Here is a 20,392-nt window from a genome sequence, read left to right as displayed (position 1 = left end):
TAAGAATTTTGTATGTTTTCTAAAAAGTATGTTGTGAGATGATATGTATATATGCTTATTTTAGTGTATATTTTTCTATAAAGTCTGTTGTTAGATGATATGTATATATGCTTATTTTAGTGAATAAATCATAAATACGTATGCAAAATGATAAAAACAGGATAAATTAGTGTAATATGAAACTACTAAATATCTCTACAATGAACTTCTACAAATAGATAGACAAGCAATTTGTGACATTGGAACGAAGAGCAAATTCGAGCTGTATGTATGATGTACAAAAATGCAAAATAATTGAAAAAAAGTGGATACATACTTAATCACCTTGTTCAAAACAATAATAATAATAAAATACTCGATTCGATTCAACCAGACATTATAATATATTTCTTTTCTTCAACTTTATATTACTTACGTAAATCAAACATACGATAGCCCTAAAAAGTCAAAAACCACCCTTTTTTGAAGCTTGAAGCCGGAAGTATTAATAAGATTAATGGTTTGTACATTTTACAAAAATCAATTAGATTAAAAGACTACATAACAATAAATTTACCCACCCACGAACAACACCACCACCTCATTTTTATTTAACAAAAGATTGGTCAGGTTAGCCCCTTTTCATCACGTACACTGCCAGGTGTCAGTCAGCAAGTACAAGGAAACACCAAGCACTTGCCTTTATGAACCATCTTCCTAACTCCCTCTCCTGTCTCATTCCTTGAAGTCTGTCCATCTTCTTTTGATTCATGTAATCTTCTGTCCATCATGTTAATCGAAGGTGCATTCAAAACCACCTTTATAGGATTCAACGCCCATTGCATCCCCCAAATCGCAAGCGGCCTCATATACACAAGTGACCGAAAATGCCCATCCATTGTCCACCCCTCCGGTGTCTGAAACGCATACCTACATAACCACACGTTGTGAATTATAAAATACTTCGAAAACTACTTTCTATATTTTTTTAATAGACTTACCCAAAACCATCCTCAGACCAACCAGCAGTAAAAATCCCTTCAGCAGTAGCAAAACCCTGTTCTTCCATTCCCGCATGAATCATAGTAGCAGCAACCCCATAAGTAACCCCGGCCCACACCTCCCTCGACTGCATACAACTCTCATCCACTTTCCCATTCGGATGCATCCCATTCACAGCCCCCATCCTCCCCCCTCCCACTTTCCCAACATTAAAATCATAAATCTTCTGCAAACAACTCCTAATCTTCACCTCATCAAACAAATTCCCCAACCCAGAAGCCGCCATATACCATTGACCCGCTAACTGATCCGCTTGAATCGACTTACTATTCCCACTCGACCCGCTATCATAATTAAAATAACTCCCGTTCCATAGCTTCGCTTCAAACGCCGCTTTCGCTTTCACAAATTTACCTTTATACCCTTCCGCCGTCGCCACGTCACCCAGCTGCGCCGCCATGGCCGCGGTCGCTTGCAGGGCGGCGAGCCAGAGACAACCGCAGTACGCGCTGACGCCGTGGACGGTCCACGCGTCGTACGTTTGATCCGGGAAGCCGTCGTTTTCGATTAAACAATCCTGGTCGCGGTCAAACTGTTCCATGTAGGCCATGGCGGCGCACACCGCCGGAAAAACCTCCGCCCCGAAGGATAAGTCTCCGGTGGCGGCAAAGTCGCGGTAGACTTGGAGGACGAATTTAGGGTTTAGGTCTTTCCATTTGGAGGTGTCGTGGATGTTGTACGCGTTCATTTCGTGCCATGGGTCGTGGGTCCCGAGGTCGTGTGGGACCGCACCTTTGACTTTCCGTATCCCGCATTTACCGTCTGCTAAAAATTTGACTTTTCTTTGGTCTTCGAAGAGGACTGCGCGCGCGAATTCGCGTTGGATGCTCAGTTCGATTTTTGGGAAGAGGGCCAGGAGGGCGAAGGACGCGTAGAAGTGGACGTCGTATGTGCACCACATTATGTATTCTACACCTTCTAAATATAGAAAGCTTCCCACGTCTGATTCTGAATCTTTTTCTGAATCTGGATTTAAAGGTTCTAGCTCGTCTTCTTCACTAGAAGTTGTGAAATTTTCGTCTTCATATGTGAAACTGTTGTTGTTGATACCATTTTGATCACTGTTTGTGTTGTATGTTAATTTGGGTTTAATTGTGTTGTCATGCACAAAGTCGGCTGCTGGTAGTGGTGTGTCTGGAAGAAAAAAAAATGGTTGTTACAAGATACAAAATTGTAAATAACATAATTTTGAAGATATTTAAATTAGTTTTGTTTTAATTGAAAAGAAATGGTTAAGATTAAGATAGATTAGTACCAATCCAGATTGTGCCACCAGCAACCAAGAAGTAGAGCTCGTTGAATAATGTAAATTTGTACCTGAAAGGTTAAGTTTTTTAATACATTATATGAAAAGATGAAGATAATAAAACCCAAATAAGATTATAATTATAAGATGAATTATCTGGTTATTTTTAGAAAATGAAACACTTACCATTCAGGTAACTTGTCATTTTTCAAGATTGGATTTTGCCATTTCTCGATCTCTTCTTCCCACCTCTTGTAATCTGATAGCAAGATGCAACAAACAAGCTGTTAATGTTGCAAAAAGATTTTGTAGAATAACATTAATTTCAGTATTATTTATTGAAGTGTAGAAGATTAGCATGCCTACTTGTTAGAGCATCATGAACCAAGTTCTCAGCTGCCCTTTCAGAAGTACCATAGTATCTAGTATACCTCCTGCAAAACATATAACCAATTTCATATAATTAAAAACTCAAGATATACAAATATGGTTGTGAAAAGTTTGAAACTTCAGTAAAGATGAGCAACCTGTGATACGATTTCCCCTTCATAAATTTAACTTTTGGGGATGACCATGAAATTGCAAATGCCACAGTGCACTTCCCATTTGGTTCAACCCATGTTGAAGCAGACACTGCTGCACAATTTGCATCCCCAGCTGATGAAGGAACTGTGGGGCCCACATTGAAATTTCCCTGATCAAATTGTCCATCCTACACATAATCACAATAGATTGTTTTAAGGTTTAAGGTTTAGGGTTTAGGGTTTTAAGCAGACATAGGTAATTTTAATTTTTACCTGTGCCATTTTACCCCACATTTCTTTTGCAGTAACATTGCTTCCTTCTGACAAACCAAAACTCGGTAAAACCGTCACATTGACATTTTGGGTTTCACAGGCAGCCACTGCAAAAGTTACAGGATGGTTCCCTTTTGCTGTTCTGTAAATTATATGGATAAAATGGTAAAAGTTATAAATAATATAAATGATTAACCCTAAATTGCAATTGTCATGAAGAAAGATGTATAGGTGACTTACTTGTGATGTAGAAGCACGCCAGACACTCCATCTTTGCCTCTGTTGTTCACAAGGGTAAAGTGGTCATTTAATCAAATTCAGACACTTCAAAAAAAGAATCAAACTTTGTGTATACAAAACTTTAACAAGCCCTAAATCATACTCACATGAAAGGCTCATTCACATGATCTCCTGAAAGATGTGAAACACCTCCAATTGAGTTCTGTAAAGTAAAAAGTAAAAACAAAACAAATAAATATTCAAGAAACTGATGTGGAAAAATGCTCAAAATAGCAGTGAGTTGAAGAAGGAGAATTAAACTTACTGCCCATGTTAAAAGAAGGCTGACTTGTGCCCTTTCCTTCCCAGTATTCACCAACTAACAAAAAAGAAAGTAAAGATTTTGTAATTATTAAATTACAAAATGTATAAATTTTGATAGTGGGTTATTGAATTTAATACCGTATAAACAAAAACAGAAGTGGGAAGGCTACTATCTCTATAATTATGAGGCAAAAATGGTGAAATTTGGCGACATGAAACTTTTAGCTCAGGGTCTGGTTCACCTGACAATAAGCAAAAAAAAAAAATAGTTCAATTTCATATTATGGGGTTTATAAAACAAGTTAATATAACATGCTTTTCTAGTTGAATATAAGAAGGCAAAATGCACCATCATAAACTGTCCATGCACGTGGGAATAATGCATGATATGTAGAATGTTGACCACTCAAATTCCAGCCCCATGATGATAAACCTTGATCTGTACATTTTCTGGAATATAAACAAACAAATATATTATTACTTATGAAGGAAAATATGTTAAACACAAGAAAAGAGCAAAAGGGGTTTAAGAGTTGGAATTTATCCCCTTACCCTATCCCTTCATGTTGACCAGGGGATAAAACTGATGCGTATTTTTTATGGCCACCTTCTCTGGATATAAAAATCTGCAGTTATATTGTATATGATGGTTTAGAACTAAAAGAATCCAGCTTGATGACCTTTGAATAAACAAATAACATCTAAAAGCCGCTTTCTTGAGTTCAAAAGAAGGAAACAAACAGATATAAGAAACAAATGATTAAAAAAAAAAAAAAAAAAAAAAAAAAAGGCATGAGCTTTACAGAGAATTGATTGGCCATCACAGGAGAAGCCTCACATGTACCCGGGAGGATTTGGAATTGCCTGAACTCTCCTCTAAAACCTCTAGTTATGCTGCCACTTCTGTAAAAAAAAAAAAAAAAAAGTCAAAATTGGTCAAATGGACATTCAGTATGATCACATCATGAACCACAAACTCCATGTTTGCTCAAAACTAACTTACCCCATCCCACCAAGAGGAACCCCTTGGCTCGCTAATGGTTTTCCTTCACGATTGAAAGGATCAATGGGTGCTCTCTGTGAATATTAACCCAAAAATCATGCGTAAATGAATCCAATCAAACCACAACAAATGATGGAAAAGATGAAGATAGTTGAAACTTGAAAGAGTTAGTTACCCTTCCATGGGAGGCTTCTTCTCTTACATATGACCACAAACGTATACCAAGGGTAATCTGCAATTTATAGAACACGAAATTTCAAGCCATGGAAATCTTCTTGTGAGTTGATAATAAAGATTCTACAGAAACTGATAATCACCATTTTTATTGCTTCCTTGAAAGTAATACTGAATTCCTTGAGAATACTGGCATGAGTGTTTAACTTCCTTCTCCATGCTTGTTCGGGAGGTGCACCACTATCAAAATCAAGCTGTATTCGAAAATTAAAACGAACAGTTAACAAATGTTATATTTGCATTTTGATCACTATAGCAAATGAAAACGATATTAAATCTAACGATTTAACTCACCAGTTGCAGAGTCGTCCGATTTATATATTCCTCAGGCGGCCATGAATTCTTTCTAAAATGGAAAATATTCCCACTAACCATGTCGACTAATTTAAATGATTTTTTTCTATCTGTATAAATGTATACGGTATACCCCTCTTTGAAACTTTTACAGAAGAATGAAGAAAAAACCTAGATTCAATTGGAACCCTTTTCTAATCATCAAAAAAAAGGTATGAGTACAACTTGTAACCTAATCAATATACTTTTCAACACCTACAAACAAGTGTCTTCGACTCCAACCCAACTTCCATATCCAAATCACGAAATGAAAACCTAAATTCGTCAAAACTGTGAGCTAAAACCTCAAATGGGGGTTATGGTTCGCCGGCGGTAGGTGTGCAAGTAGCAGTTGAATTCAAGTGTGAAGACAAAAACAGGATCTCGGCCACCAATTGTGAAAGACATACATTAACCGACTCCAGTGAAATTGGTTTAAATAGTCTTAGATTCGGATAGACGAAGAAAAGGTTGTATTATAGACGCCATAAAAAGGGATCGAGTTTCGAGGAGACATAATATAGCATTGAGTTGGGGGAGGAATTGGATGACCGACGTCGGAGGATGTTACACCTGGGAAGCACGACGTGCAACTTCCGCCATGTGTGATCCGAATTTAGCAAAAAGAACTTCTCAAATGGCGTCTACCACACACGAATTTTATAAATTAATATGTAGCTGAATAACAAAATTTGAAATTGGGACCTTAGTTTTTATTTTTTATTTTATTTTATTTTTTGAAATATTAGAAAAAAATTAGTTATATTTTTTAAAATTTATAAATTGTATTAAATTAAAAACTAAAAATTTTAAAAATTATTTGAAAATATTTTTTGATTAAAAGTTCTTTTATTTAAAATAAAAATTTTAAACTTAATAAAGCATTTTCTTTAATTAAATTCAATTTTTAATCTCAATAGGTTATTGAATGTCCAACAGATCCTAATTTGTTATTCGCTTTCATTGTTCAAATAAAAAAGTAAATTGATAAAAAAGAAAAAAAAAGTTGGGCATATGGGGTGTCATCATACAAACTAGAGATTATATAAAATTGAAATTTGAATTCGTATTTGTGTTCGGCATTTAACATGATATTAGCATTTGCTTTTCATGTTTTATGAGATTGATTTTAAATTAAAATAAACTAAATATTTATTCTATTTTTTATTTTGTTGTGTTAGACGTGTTGGTCGTTTTTATGGTGTTTTAATTAGATGGTTTTGGTGTTAATAAAACAAAACACGGCATTTTGTCGTGAATGTTCGTAATATATAAAAATTGTTGTATTATATCTAAAAATATAACACAACTGTTCGGTTTTTTCTTTATGACATTTCTATGTTGATGTTTATCATATTAAGAAATTATAATTAGATAGAAACAATGTCTTACATAAAGTTACTTTTTGAAAAGAACAAAATCGGTTCACGAAATATTGTAAAAGGCAACCACAAATCGTCAAAAGAGATTTTAATATCGTCACAATGGTCGTTTCAAAGTACATGTTCTTACTAAAGGTGAATAATGCTAAAACAATTTAATTAAGATAAGACGGTGTACAATAAAGATGTATGTACTTTTTTATCATCCCATACAAAATTATTTTATTTTATTTTTAAAATTATTTTAACATGTTTAGATGAGTGTTTCTTTAATCATCACCGTCATCTATAATTAATGGGAATATTTAATTTATAAATTATGATTTCCACCGTCACTTCTACTATGTCCAATAAATTTAAAAATATATTTAGTAAAAGGAGTAGATCTAACGGTTTACTAGGTTCTTTTAAGTTTTAAAAGATTAAACAATGGATTCATTCGATGTGTGTGGAGTAACAAAGTCAAAATAAATCATTAAATAAGATGTATAATAAACTATAAACAATATTAGTAACCAAATATATATATATATATATATATATATATATATATATATATATATATATATATATATATATATATATATATATATATATAAGAATTAAAAATCATAATTTTATGGATAGAGGCTCGGGTCCGGGTTCGGTGGGTCAAAATGGAGCGTAGTTGTTAACGTTTTATTGGCGCGGTTTGTAAAAGGCCCCACCAAGCCCATGTTGAAAAGGTACGACAGCCGACCACTTTCTCCGACGGTGACCTTTCCAAATAATAATACCAATATTTCCAAGGCTACCCCGACGAGAAAAATAAACATTTTAAGTTTGAATTCAATTTCATAACTCTAAAAATCAATTTGATGTAAGCTTAGATTTATTTGACTCGAGTAATACTTGAAATTTTGATTAGTTTGAACTTTGAATAAACTATCAACGTTGTATTTAATAACTTAAACTCGATTTGAAATCTTAAAATTATCCATTAAAACTATACTTAATAAAGCAACCATATTCATGCTAGACCCAAACCCAAAATATTGGTACCAATAGATGACGTGTTCAAGTTGAGTTATCGTGAAATTGAACTAGATATAGGGTAGGAAAACAAAATATTGGTATTCATCCGGATATATCACGTATTGTTTCCGATCGTTATTCGTACTCCCTTATAATGTTTAAGGTTATGGAGAAGTTCAACTTCAGATAATGTGTGAGGACACTCAAATTAGGCACAAAAGGAAAGTATATAGATTGTTAAATTCGTAAGTGTTCCCAATATGCGGAATATGAATACATATACACATCTATCTAAAAATTAGATAAAATCAATGGAAAATACGAAATTTGCAAGTAGAAAACATTTTTCTGGAAAAATAAAATTGCCCAAATAGATCTAGGTGAAGCTGCCATATTCAACTTGGCCACGACCATATATGTGAGTTGTCAGTAGATTCATCTACCATACATCTTGACTAACAAGCAGAATGGGTGATCCCCGAGCATATCCAAACTTGTGTATTTCTTCTTTGTTTCGTTTTGTGCATGTTTTCCATAATATTCCATGTCCAAGATTTTATAGAGGTTTGGGTCACGGCCCCCACATTCCGTCATGTTCTGGATCAGACATGCCTAGTATATGTTAGGGGCAGGATCCTTGAATCATATTCGGGATCCTTAAATAGAAGCCACAGGATCCTTAAACATATCTCGGGATCATGACTATTACCACTAATACTTCTAACACTTATAACAGCTATATTTTCTTTATTTTTCTCACATGTGCAGAACTAGTCAACACAAGACACATTCTCAACGGAGGGTCATCTCAACCAGGCAAGACTTGGAATACCAAGTCAAATAACGTTCATATGTTGATTCTGGAGGATCCCAGAATTATCGGACTTCTAGTTACTTACACTAGACTATAAATAGCACATGTATCTAGCACACAATTGTAATACATGTTTCTTAGCATCGAGACTTATATTATAATTGTGTTTATTATGAATATAAATTGTGACATATGTTGTGATAAATTATGCCTAATTGAGTGTTCTTGGGTAAAAGAATTGAAACTTTAGGTATTATAGTTTAGAGGATAGTTTAAGAATAAAAAATGTGTGAAATCTAGCAAAAACAAGGAGTCACAAATCGATTAAGGTTTCGTCTATTTAGTGTTGATATGGATGAAGTCATCCGCAGATGCAGAAAGTTAAACAACCCACACATACTCTTCAACGATGGAATTGCACTCTTTTTTTATGCATTCTAATAATTACACATGCAATTTGTTTTCTATATTTGTATTTGTTTATATTAAAATTGTATGATTACTTAATGTATTTCAGGCGAAGTATTTTTTGTTAAGAGAAGATGAAGCAGGGAAATAGTTGTTTCAAGATGCAGCCGATAAGGGACAGTTGGATGCGATATTCATTCTGGGAATGTTGTTGATGGCCGAAGGCAGTGAAAGGAAGCAAGAAGCTCTGATCATGTTGAATAATGCTTACATTAATACAAGAAGAAGTTGGAATCTGAAACAAACCTGTTACAAGGTTCGAAACCACTTGGTTAGGGGAAGGAGATCAAAGCAGATACAATTCCATGGCTTGCATAAAAGTTGTGCAAAGCATCCTTATGTGAGCAGATATGGAAAAGCTTTTATGCATGAATATAATTGGTTGCTTAATTATGATATTTGTTTGTAGGATGCATGTTTGGTTGAGTTTGCTAAGATGTTTGACATTAGTTTAGAGTAGTTATATGATGGTTGTTTGATTCACACAATTAGTGATGCATATTATATATGTATTTTGGTATAATGTGAATATATACTTGTAATTTGGTGAAATGTTAATATATATTTGTAATTTGGTTTAATATCAGTACATAAATGTATTCTATTTTGGATTTGGTAATTAGAATGTGCACTGTGTATGGTACATAGTAAAGTAGTAATGGTAACACCCATAGATGCCATATGTGCACTGTGTATGGTAACACCCATAGATGCCATATGTGCCATGGTTGTGATGGTAACACCCATGCATGCCATATGGGTCATGGTAACACCCATCGATGCCATGTGTCATGGTTGTGATGGTAACACCCATGGATGTCATATGTGTCATGGTAAAATTAAATGGTTGTGCTGTGATAGTGTTTATATTATGTTAGTAAAATTAAATTGTTGTGTTATAATTATGAATTATGATATATATGTTATTTTAGTCTTTTTCATTTAAATAGTCAAAGTTCCACTTTTACCATAAAGGTTATAATGTTTGAATAATGTGTTTTGACACAACTACCCTTAGTAATCACATATTTGGAATGTTATCTGCCAATTGATAAATGATGTGTTACCGGAGGAGAATAATATGGTAGGTAGTTTATACGAGAGCAAAAAGTTAATACAAGCACTAGGTTTGTCTATGGAGATGATTGACTGCTGCAGGTATGGATGTATGATATATTGGAGGGGAGACAAAGATCTTTATCGATGCAAATTCTGCAATGTAGATAGGTACAAACGGTCAAAAATTTTGGCCAGATGTTTTCGCGTATCCTTTAAGAAAATGCATTACTTTCCTTTGACTCCAAGGTTGAAGAGGATGTATGCTTCACAAGCCACAGCCGCTTCCATGCGATGGCTCTCCGATAATTATGGACATGATGCTGGAGTAATGTGTCATCCATCCGATTAAGAAGCTTGGAAGCACTTTGACAAAATCCATCCTTCATTTACAACAGAAATATGTAATGTTAGATTAGGCCTAAGTACAAATGGGTTTGCACCACATGAAGTATTTGGAAAACAATATTCATATTGGTCTATTATTATAACACCATATAATTTGCCACCTTCTATGTGCATGAAAGAGCCTTACATGTTTTTTACCGCACTTGTGCCAGGACCGTCAAACCATAAGCATAAAATAGATGTATTTTTGCAACAAGTTGTTGCAGAATTGGAGCAATTATGGGAAGAAGGTGTAGTAACATATGATATATCTTTGAAACAAAACTTTCATTTACGAGCAGCTTTTATGTGGACAATAAGTGATTTTCCAGCATATGCAATGTTGTTAGGATGGTCTACAGCAGGTAAGCTAGCATGTCCACATTGTGGGAAACATACACAAGCATTCAGACTAAAGAATGGTAACAAGATGTCATGGTTTGACTGTTATAGAAGATTTCTACATGTAGATCACCCATATAGAAAGGATAAATATAAGTTCAAGAGGAATTGTGAAGTGACAGAAGGTCCTCCTCCAAGTAAGAATGGCGAAGAAACTTTAAGGGAGATTGAACAATTAGGTTTGGTAAAAGTGACTGAACTAAATGCTGATGATGTAAATAAAAGATGTGGTGATCTTGGTTGGAAAAAGAAAAGCATATTTTGGGATTTACCATATTGGAAAACAAACCTCATTAGACATAATTTTGATGTTATGCATATTGTGAAAAATGTATTTGAGAACTTTTTTTACACTGTAATGGATGTCAAAGGGAAGACGAAGGACAATGTAGCAGCGAGAAGAGATCTGAAACTCTGTTGTAGGAAGAGAAAAGGAGTCGAAGATAATCAAATAACGTACTATGCTCTGGACAAGAATCAAAAGAAAGTCATATGCGAATGGGTGGAGAAATTGCGTTTCCCCGATGGTTATGTTTCTAATTTGGGGAAGTGTGTTGATTTAACTAGGTGTAGACTGTTCAGAATGAAAAGCCACGATTGTCATGTTTTTATGCAAAGATTGATGTCAATTTCATTTCGTGAGATGTTGCCAAAACATGTGTGGGAAGCATTAACAGAGTTGTGTATTTGCTTCAAAACATTAACAGCAACATCAATCACAACAAAAGACATAAAGGGGATTGAAACCGAGATCCCAATAATTCTATGTAAATTAGAGACCATCTTTGTCCCTGGTATTTTTAACTCCATGGAACATTTACCAGTACATTTTTCATACGAAGCAAAGATAGTCGGTCCCGTCCAATATCGGTGGATGTATCCATTTGAAAGGTTTGTATGTTACATCATAATGTATGTTGCTATTTTTGTAAGCTAATGTAAATATTCTTTACTATAGATATCTAAATCAGTTGAAAAAAGATGTGAAAAATAAAGCTCGAGTGGAAGGGTCCGTTGTTAACGCGTACTTGCTTCATGAAGCATCAATATTTTGCTCTTATTATTTCGAGATTGGTGTCCCCACACGTAATAGAAAGTTGCCTCAAAATGATGATGGAGGAGGAGATGAGCAACAGGATGATAACAACGAAATGTTAGATATATTTTCATACACTGGTCGTCATTATGGAAGATTCATGAATATAATGTTGTTTGATGAGGAACTAGATTATAGCCCGCGTTAAACGCGGGAAGCGCATAAAAAACATATAATTGACTACAGATATTGTATAATGATTATAAAAATATATATATATGGTTATTAGTATTATTGAAATGTGTAGAAAATACACTGAAAACGATAAATATATATAATCATTGAAGGACCTCTTTGTAGACAACATTTTTTGTTTTATTAGTTGAACGACCTTCCTCGTCTCATATAGTTATGATATTGTTATATAATTATAAGCATTTTAATTAGACGTTCCTTCCATAATAAGGTTACCTAATTTAAACATATATTGACAACCAATATATTGTTTTTTCCATTGCATTAAATATTGACAACTATTTCATTTATTCAAATAAAGTCATATAATATAATTTATAGAATGTTAAATGTTATATAGATTTAATTTTAGTATATCATCAATGGAGATTCTTTTCTAAATCATGATTGGTTTATTTTAAATTGATTATGAATATAAGTGCTAGCTTTATGTTTGTTCTTATTTACTTGGTGTTCATTAGTTTTGGCGCAACTTTGAATAATTTTAGTATATCATCAATGTAATTTTGTATATCTTTCAATTATATGAAATATCAAATAATGACATTTCATTACTATTGTGATAATTTAGTTTATATATTGTATTTTTACTAATCTTAACGGTCTTATTTTTTTCTAATAACCGTAACGCTTTTACTAATTGTACTTTTTACAAATCTCCTAATATCTTATAATTTTTATCTTACTTTATAATTTTTCATAACTATGTTATTTTCAAGATTGACTGTCTTAATAGTTTTTTTTTCAATCTATTCAATTTTATATTTCATTGTACAACATCATCGTTTGTATGTGTTCTGAGATTTCACTTTAAAAATGCTTAATGTTTACACCTTGATATTAATTTTTTTTAATAAACCCGTGTAATAATTATGGAATATATATATCGTTTTAATTAACATTTACTTCCTTCATTAAATCAAATTTCTCATTAAACGGATATATTTTTGGAAATTAATAATTATAATGGGGCAGCATTATCTAAGACGTAAATGTTTGATATACTTTTGGAGGAAAAAAATCAGGATCATTAAAAAAATTTATATAAAGAAAATACAAATTTAAATTTGGTGAAATTATGGATGAAATTACCGGCGAAAATTATTTTGGAGGGAGTTGTATTTTGTAAGGTATAATAATATTACAAAATTTGAAATATGTATATTTGTTGTGTAAATTTATAAATTTTATTGTTACTATATAAAGATAAAAAAGTAGGTTGATATGATATACAAAAACATAATAATTTCAATGGTATTTTAAAATCATGTCAAAATTAACCGGATTCTTATGACATAAAAATTAAAAAAAATCATAATCATCTCTAATATATAACAGTAACATTTTCGTAATTAATGTCAGTTCCCAAGATAGTTAATTTCTGTTTTGTTAAAGGTACGTAATATCTTTTCCTGTTTATTTGAAAAGTTTCAAAAAAGTAGTTAATTGATTTCATGTAATTTGTGACAAAGAAAATCAAAATATATGAATACATATATTTGATATAGGAACAAAAAAATAATCGAAAAAAATATAAAAAGCGAAAGAAGATACTGACCTTCTAGTGCACAAGAGCGAATGTTTGAAGCAGAGAATGATGATGGAAGTTATAAGCAATAAGAATGATGTTGTAGGAGAAGGTTTGAAGAAAAGAAACGATTGAAAATAAGTGTGAGCCGCGGATTCAAGGATGAATCGTATATGTATGTGATAATTTGAATATGATTTTTTTGGTATTAATGATTTCCTAATAAAAATAGATTTTATATTAATGTTTTACTAATATAAACGGATTTATATTAATGGTTGATATTAATACCTTGATTGAAATGGTTTGTTAGTAATATGCTTTTAAAATTGACCATATTAAAATCTTCATAACCGGAAATTCAAGATTTAAAATATGGAAAGCTTTTATTGGAATTAAATACATTCCATTTCAACGAATGTAAGTTACTGTTTGACGATTGGAAAGCATTTATTGGAATTAAATATATTCCATATGGGGAAGATGATGTCAGCAATTTGATCTAAGGGTGGAAAAAATAAGATTGAAATACAATCAATGGTCTAGATTATTTAAGATGATGTCGTAATGTTTCTCTTTTAATAATATTTAGAGATTGCATGGTGCCCATACTTACATACTCCTTAACGAAGATAAGATTAAACATTGCATCAGGTAAGTAACATATACTTCACTTTTAATTATAATAATCATTTCTAGTGTAATTGCTCTAAATAATATTTACATGCATGATTTTGTTTATTACAACATAATAACTTTAAAAATGTTATTTAAATGGTAATACAGAATATTTGAAGAAGATTTGAATGAACTTATTGGCGATATGGACGAACAGGATCTCGCAGCTGAAGTTGAGAAGAACTTTGCAGTATGGTTTGAAAACTATGTGGGTGTTATTTTCTTATTTTTTTTACTTTTCTTATTTTTTTGTTATGATTATAATTAACTCTAATTAAGTGTTTTGTCATTTGTCATATAGGCACGTAAGATCCAGATAAAGAACAAGTATACATCTGACCTTTCCAAAATGCCATTCAAAAAGTGAAATTATATAGTGTATACTTTGTCAATGATTACAAGTTTCACACATAAGCTCATGGTCTGAACAAATCAACAATCAGTAGCGGATTGTGTTAGTATCCAAGGAGGTGATTATTACGGTAAGGTAGAGGAAATTTTAGAAGTCGAGTACCCTGGTTACCCAATTAAAACCACAATTTTGTTTAAATGTCATTGGTACGATCCAACACCTAACATAGGAGTTAAGGTTCACAAACAATATAACTTGGTCGAGATAAACGTCAAAAGAAAATACAACAAGTTCGATCCGTTTGTTTTAGCATGCAAGCCACTCAGGTGTGTTACATTCCTTACCCAAGTTCGAAAACAAACAACTCGGACTGGTGGGTTGTATTTAAAGTTAAACCTCGTGGTTGGACTGATGAAAATCATCCTTAGAAAGATGTTGCTTTCCAATAAGATGAAGTTGAATCAAATGAAATCATTATACCAACTACAGCCGACACAAACAATTATGATGATCGCGACATGTCAAGCAGCAGTTCAGATAATGAAAATAACATTGACGAAGAAGGTGAAATTCATGAGGATGACAATGATGGTATTCCTGAAAGCAAGGGTAGTTATGAGTATAGTACATAGAGCAATAAAGAAGAAGAGGAGGAAGAAGATATTGACTAGATGTTTTTGTTTCTTTATAAAAGGATAGTTACATTGTATAATTTTTAGTTTTTATATGCGAATCGGTAAATGTGATGTTATGTATTAGTGCCTTTCATGAGAATTAAATAAAATGAAATTTTATGATTCTTTGGTACATTGAAAGCATTTACTAAAAGGGGATATGTGTTTTTGAGATATTTGTATGTATAATATTTTCATTAAATATCCAACTAAGTAATCGTTTATGTTATAATCCAGTTTTTTTACATTGAAATAGTAAAAAATTATTCAAGATAACATAAACATATATAATAGCAAATGTTTATTCTTTCCTAGTATTAAAGACATATAAAATACAATAAAACAAACAAAATATATTACCAATTTAAAAACATATCATTCAAACCATATCTTACCAATTCTATTGATCATAATAATAATTCATGTATAGAATAAGAAAATTAATTAAACATACAACATCCCAAAAAAGAAACAAACCAAACACACCATCATGAACTTGATGATTCCACGAATTTTATTGCCAAATATCTATGAATTTGAACTACTCCTTATCAACGTTCCTATGGAATATAATTTTGTAACAAATGTCGTCACAAATTAGCTAGGCTTTTTGTTCCATAGCAAAACAAGCAAAGGAAATCAAATTCCATAGCAGAATTCCCTAGAAAATACCTGCGAATGGTACTTCCATAGCAAAGCAACTATGGAATTGGTTTCCGTCAAAAAGTCTGTTGCATAGTAACCACGATAATTAATTACCTAGCAGCAGTACAACGGAAAGTGATTTCGTAACAAATTTCGTTGGAAAATTGCTATAAATTTTTTTTCCATAGAAATATCGGTAGCATTATACTAACATATATGGAGTCGGTAGCATTTCCCTAGCAAGTCTCATTCTCGCTACGGGAAATAAAATTCGTAGACAATGCGGTAGCAACCTTCTATGGAACGACATTCCATAGCACGATCCATTGCAGATTAACAATGAAAATACGTTCCATAGCGACCTTCCCTAGCAAAATCGCGTTTTTCTTGTAGTGTTTTAGGTGTTAGGCCAACTAGCAAGCATGTTGCGCCATTAGGCAACATGTTGCACCACTTTGGACCAAGTTGCATCAAGCTGGTCCATGTTTCGACAAACTAATAGAAGTTGCACCAAAGTGGTTGATGTTACACAAATTTGAAGATGTTGCTCCAACCTGGAAGATCTTGTGCCATGCTTGAAGGATATTGTTCCATCCTTGCACAAGATGGGCTATCTTGGTGCAAGGTGCGTCATTTTGGTTCCTTGATCAGCCATGGTATCCCGGATGAGCCACATATGATATGAAGTTCTCTATGATGCTCAAGATTGTTCAAGGATGCTCAGAAGTTGAAGATACTCAAGGAATACATCGTGTTATGCCACCATGATGGATGTTAGGCCGCTAGTGTTCATGATGCGCTACATGTACATCATAATGCTCCAATATAGCTCATGGTGCTCCATCATGTGCATTGTTGATACTCATGTGTTGTATGTCCTGGAGGAATGTTCCAGAAGCTATTACATTGCAGATTGTGATTGGTTGACATAATTCGTGGGCCAATAGGCTTGACCCATTAGGGTTTTAGGTATGGTTCCTTCAGTATAAATAGGGATATATGTTAAGTCATTGGATGTGTCTTGAATTTTAGAGTCATAGGCGAATCTCCATGAATTTGTACTTGTAACCTCTTTTTAAGAACTCTAAAATAAAGAATACTCCCCTCATGCCTGTAGATATAACCTTGACCAAACCATGTAAATATCGTGTCTTGTGTGCTTTGGTTTTGCTAGTTATTCGATTTACTTCTTATCAGTCTAGTATTTGTTAATTCTAAGGGATGATGGTTATGTGCCTACAGGCTCACTAGAATGGAAGTTGGAAGTTCAACATGTCTTTAAGATGATGGCTATGTACATATAGGCCCACAGAGGTGTTGACTATGAGTTACGTTTGGGTGGAAATTTTGCATGTCTTTAGGATGATGGATTTGTGCCTATAGACGCTCTGAGGTGTAGACTATGCATATGGTTTGCATGCATCGTGTATGTAATGTGATATATGGTATCTTGGGGAATTCACTAAACTTTGTGCTTACAATTGTTGATTGAATGTTTTCAGATAGTTTTGTTGATCGTGGGAAGGGCCCAACTTGACTGTACTACTGTATCGTTGTTGTTGTATGAATTAGACCTTCGTTGATTTTATGATACTACTCTATTTTGAAAAACTATGTTTTATTTACAATGATCGAACAAAAAGGGTTTTTATATTACATTTGGAAACACAGCTTCATATTATATTATATTTTGAAAATGAAAATTTTGGTTTAAAATTTATGAAGTTTCGGGAAGGGGAAGGGGGGGGGGGTAAAGGGAGGGTGTGAGGATGTGTTTTATTAATGATTTAATTTCTATGATAATTAAAAAGAGATTAAAAAAAATATAATAATAGGTAAAATAGTCATTTTAACAAAATTAGAACCAAAGATAAAAACAAAATATAAAAATTGTCCGAATTAAAAAAAAATAATGATCAAATACATAAATTATTTAAAACCAATTCTTTTAGCTTCTCTGAATAGTACAATCAACTAATTATTGAAATCAATACAATGCCTCTTATACAACTATTACAATTATTCATGTACACTAAATCATTATCTTATAAGAAGAAATGACATCTTGTCCCTCTTATACAATTCATTGGCACTAGTAGTCATACTTCCAAATTAGTCATACTTCCAAATTGATCACTTTTTATCATCCATTTAATCACAAATTTCTTGTTATTTAATAAACGTTAGATTATGATATTCAAACTCAGGCTTCTAGATTTTAAATTATTTTAAAATTTTAAACTAACTATCATAAATGATATAAAAAGACAAATAGTGGATCATTTTCTTGAAAACACTATTGTCGTACATCATAACAAAAACAAGTACATAAAACCAAGGGAATTTGATGCATATGTCCTAATCAAAGAATAATTACAGGCATCGTAACGCTCAATGACAATCAAAAGTAGCAAAATTTGGCCATGACTTGTATAAATATATTTTTCTATTTTAGGTTGTATTTAAGATAAACTTAAAGACGAGTTTAGTTAAAAAAAATTAAGTTGTTATATTTGATAAGCCAAAATAATAACATATAAGTTATTTTAACAGAAAAAGAAGTATATAAATTAGTTTTTTAGAAAAACTATTCAAAATAACATCTCAACTTTTAAAATTCTCCTCAGTATTTTATAAATTATAGATAAATATAAATAGGTCGTTTGAAAATTTTCGACGCTTTTAGCAAACTATATTGATGATGTTATAAAATATGATTAAATAACAAGATAAATTATAGAGTAAAGAAAGAAATGAGAGTGTAGATCATTTTTATTCCAATACTTGTGATCAAATCATCAACTTTCTAATACATATGACTCACTATTTATACTATCAAAATAAGATGAAAGATGAGTTATAATATGAATGCACATTATGATGATGCATTATTACATTCATAAAACACAACTTTTTAATACCTATGACTCACTATTTATACTATCAAAATAAGATGAAAGATGAGTTATAATATGAATGCTCATTATGATGGTGCATTATTACATTCATAAAACACATTGAAATCGTTGTTACTAATGTTAAATAATGATAGAGAATTATGAGAAATGGGGAATCCAATGGTCTTTCACAAACTAATATTTTATAATACTCCCCCTTGAATGACGATTGTATCATGCCTCGTTAAAACCTTAATAGGTAAAACCTCATGTGAAAAACCCTTTATTAAGGAAAAAGAGTACATGATTAATAGATATTAGAAAGAATTGTCTCGTTGAAAACCTTTCTAAGAAAACCAAGTGGGAAAAATTTCAACTCCCCCTGATAAACACATCACTTGATTTCCTTGAAGCGTCGCATAAAAATGTTTCGTACCATCTTTTCAAATTTGGATGTAGGAAATGCTTTAGTGAAAAAATCATCCAAGTTGTTACTTGATTGAATTTTCTAGATGTTGATGTCACGCTCCTTTTAAAGATCATGAGTGAAAAAGAATTTTGGTGATATATGTTTGGTTTTGTCTCCTTTGATAAACCCTTCTTTGAGTTGGGCTATACAAGCCACATTATCTTCATATAGTATGGTTGGAACGTCCTTATTACAAGTTAGACCACAATTCTCACGAATGTGATGAGTTAAATTTCTTAACCAAATACATTCACGGCTTGCCTCATGAATTGCTATAATCTCTGCATGGTTAGAAGAAGTAGCAACTAAAGTTTGTTTAACAGAACGCCATGAAATTGCGGTACCTCCACAAGTGAATAAATAGCCTTTTTGGCATCGAGCTTTGTGTGGATTAGACAAATATCCAACTTTTTCATAACCAATTAACTCCACATTTGATGAATTTGAATAGTATAAGCCCATATCCTTTGTACCTCGAAGATACCGAAGAATGTGTTTGACTCCATTACAGTGTCTTCTTGTTGGGCAAGAACAATATCTTGCTAATAAGTTTACATCAAAAGATATATCAGGTCTCGTATTATTAGCAAGATACATTAGTGCAAAAATAGCACTAAGATATGGTACTTCGGTACCAATAGGTTTTTCATGTTTTCACAAGGCCGAAATTGGTCATTTTTTGGCATCTAAGTGCCTTACCACCATCGATTTATTCAATGGATGTGAGTTATCCATGTAAAAACCTCTTAAACACATTTTCTGGATAATTGATTAATGTACAAAAAATTCATTTTTTTGTGTGCTCAATTTGAAGACCCAAACAAAATTTCGTTTTACCAAGATCTTTCATTTCAAAATTTTCTTTCAAACAAGAAGTGGCATTTTCCAATTCTTCAGGAGTTCCAGTTATGTTCAAATCATCTACGTACACAATAATTATCATAAATTCTGATCCGGATCCTTTTATGAATACACATAGGCTTAATGGATCATTTTTATAGCCCTCTTTCAACAGAAATGTATTTAAACAATTGAACCACATACGACCAGATTGTTTCAATCCATACAAAGATTTATTTAATTTTACCAAATATACTTCTCGAGAATTAGGAGTTTGTGCTTCTGGCACCTTAAAACC

At 32.5% G+C, this 20,392-nt stretch overlaps 1 protein-coding gene and 1 pseudogene across 1 annotated transcript; both read right to left on the bottom strand.

Annotated features, from left to right (window-relative positions):
* Positions 1–379: 379 nt before the first annotated feature.
* On the bottom strand, positions 380–5,844 carry LOC145119311 (uncharacterized). Its single transcript, XM_079054948.1, has 18 exons — positions 5,159–5,844; positions 4,948–5,058; positions 4,806–4,862; positions 4,631–4,704; positions 4,431–4,530; positions 4,180–4,253; positions 3,977–4,077; positions 3,766–3,869; positions 3,629–3,682; positions 3,471–3,526; positions 3,325–3,363; positions 3,085–3,226; positions 2,815–2,999; positions 2,654–2,721; positions 2,474–2,546; positions 2,297–2,358; positions 981–2,175; positions 380–909 (listed from the first exon to the last, which is right to left on the bottom strand). The coding sequence occupies exons 1-18, from the start codon at positions 5,237–5,239 to the stop codon at positions 648–650; spliced, it is 2,838 nt and encodes a 945-aa protein (XP_078911074.1). The 5' UTR covers positions 5,240–5,844; the 3' UTR covers positions 380–647.
* A 13,473-nt stretch (positions 5,845–19,317) lies between these two features.
* Positions 19,318–19,851, bottom strand: LOC145121906 (secreted RxLR effector protein 161 pseudogene; annotated as a pseudogene).
* Between the last annotated feature and the right edge of the window lie 541 nt (positions 19,852–20,392).

This window comes from Lactuca virosa, chromosome 6, assembly GCF_052849685.1.
Source record: "Lactuca virosa cultivar CGN04683 chromosome 6, Lactuca_virosa_CGN04683_v6, whole genome shotgun sequence".
Classification (NCBI taxonomy): Eukaryota; Viridiplantae; Streptophyta; class Magnoliopsida; order Asterales; family Asteraceae; genus Lactuca; species Lactuca virosa.
Note: the sequence above shows the minus strand (reverse complement) of the source record. Positions and strands in the feature narration are given on the sequence as shown.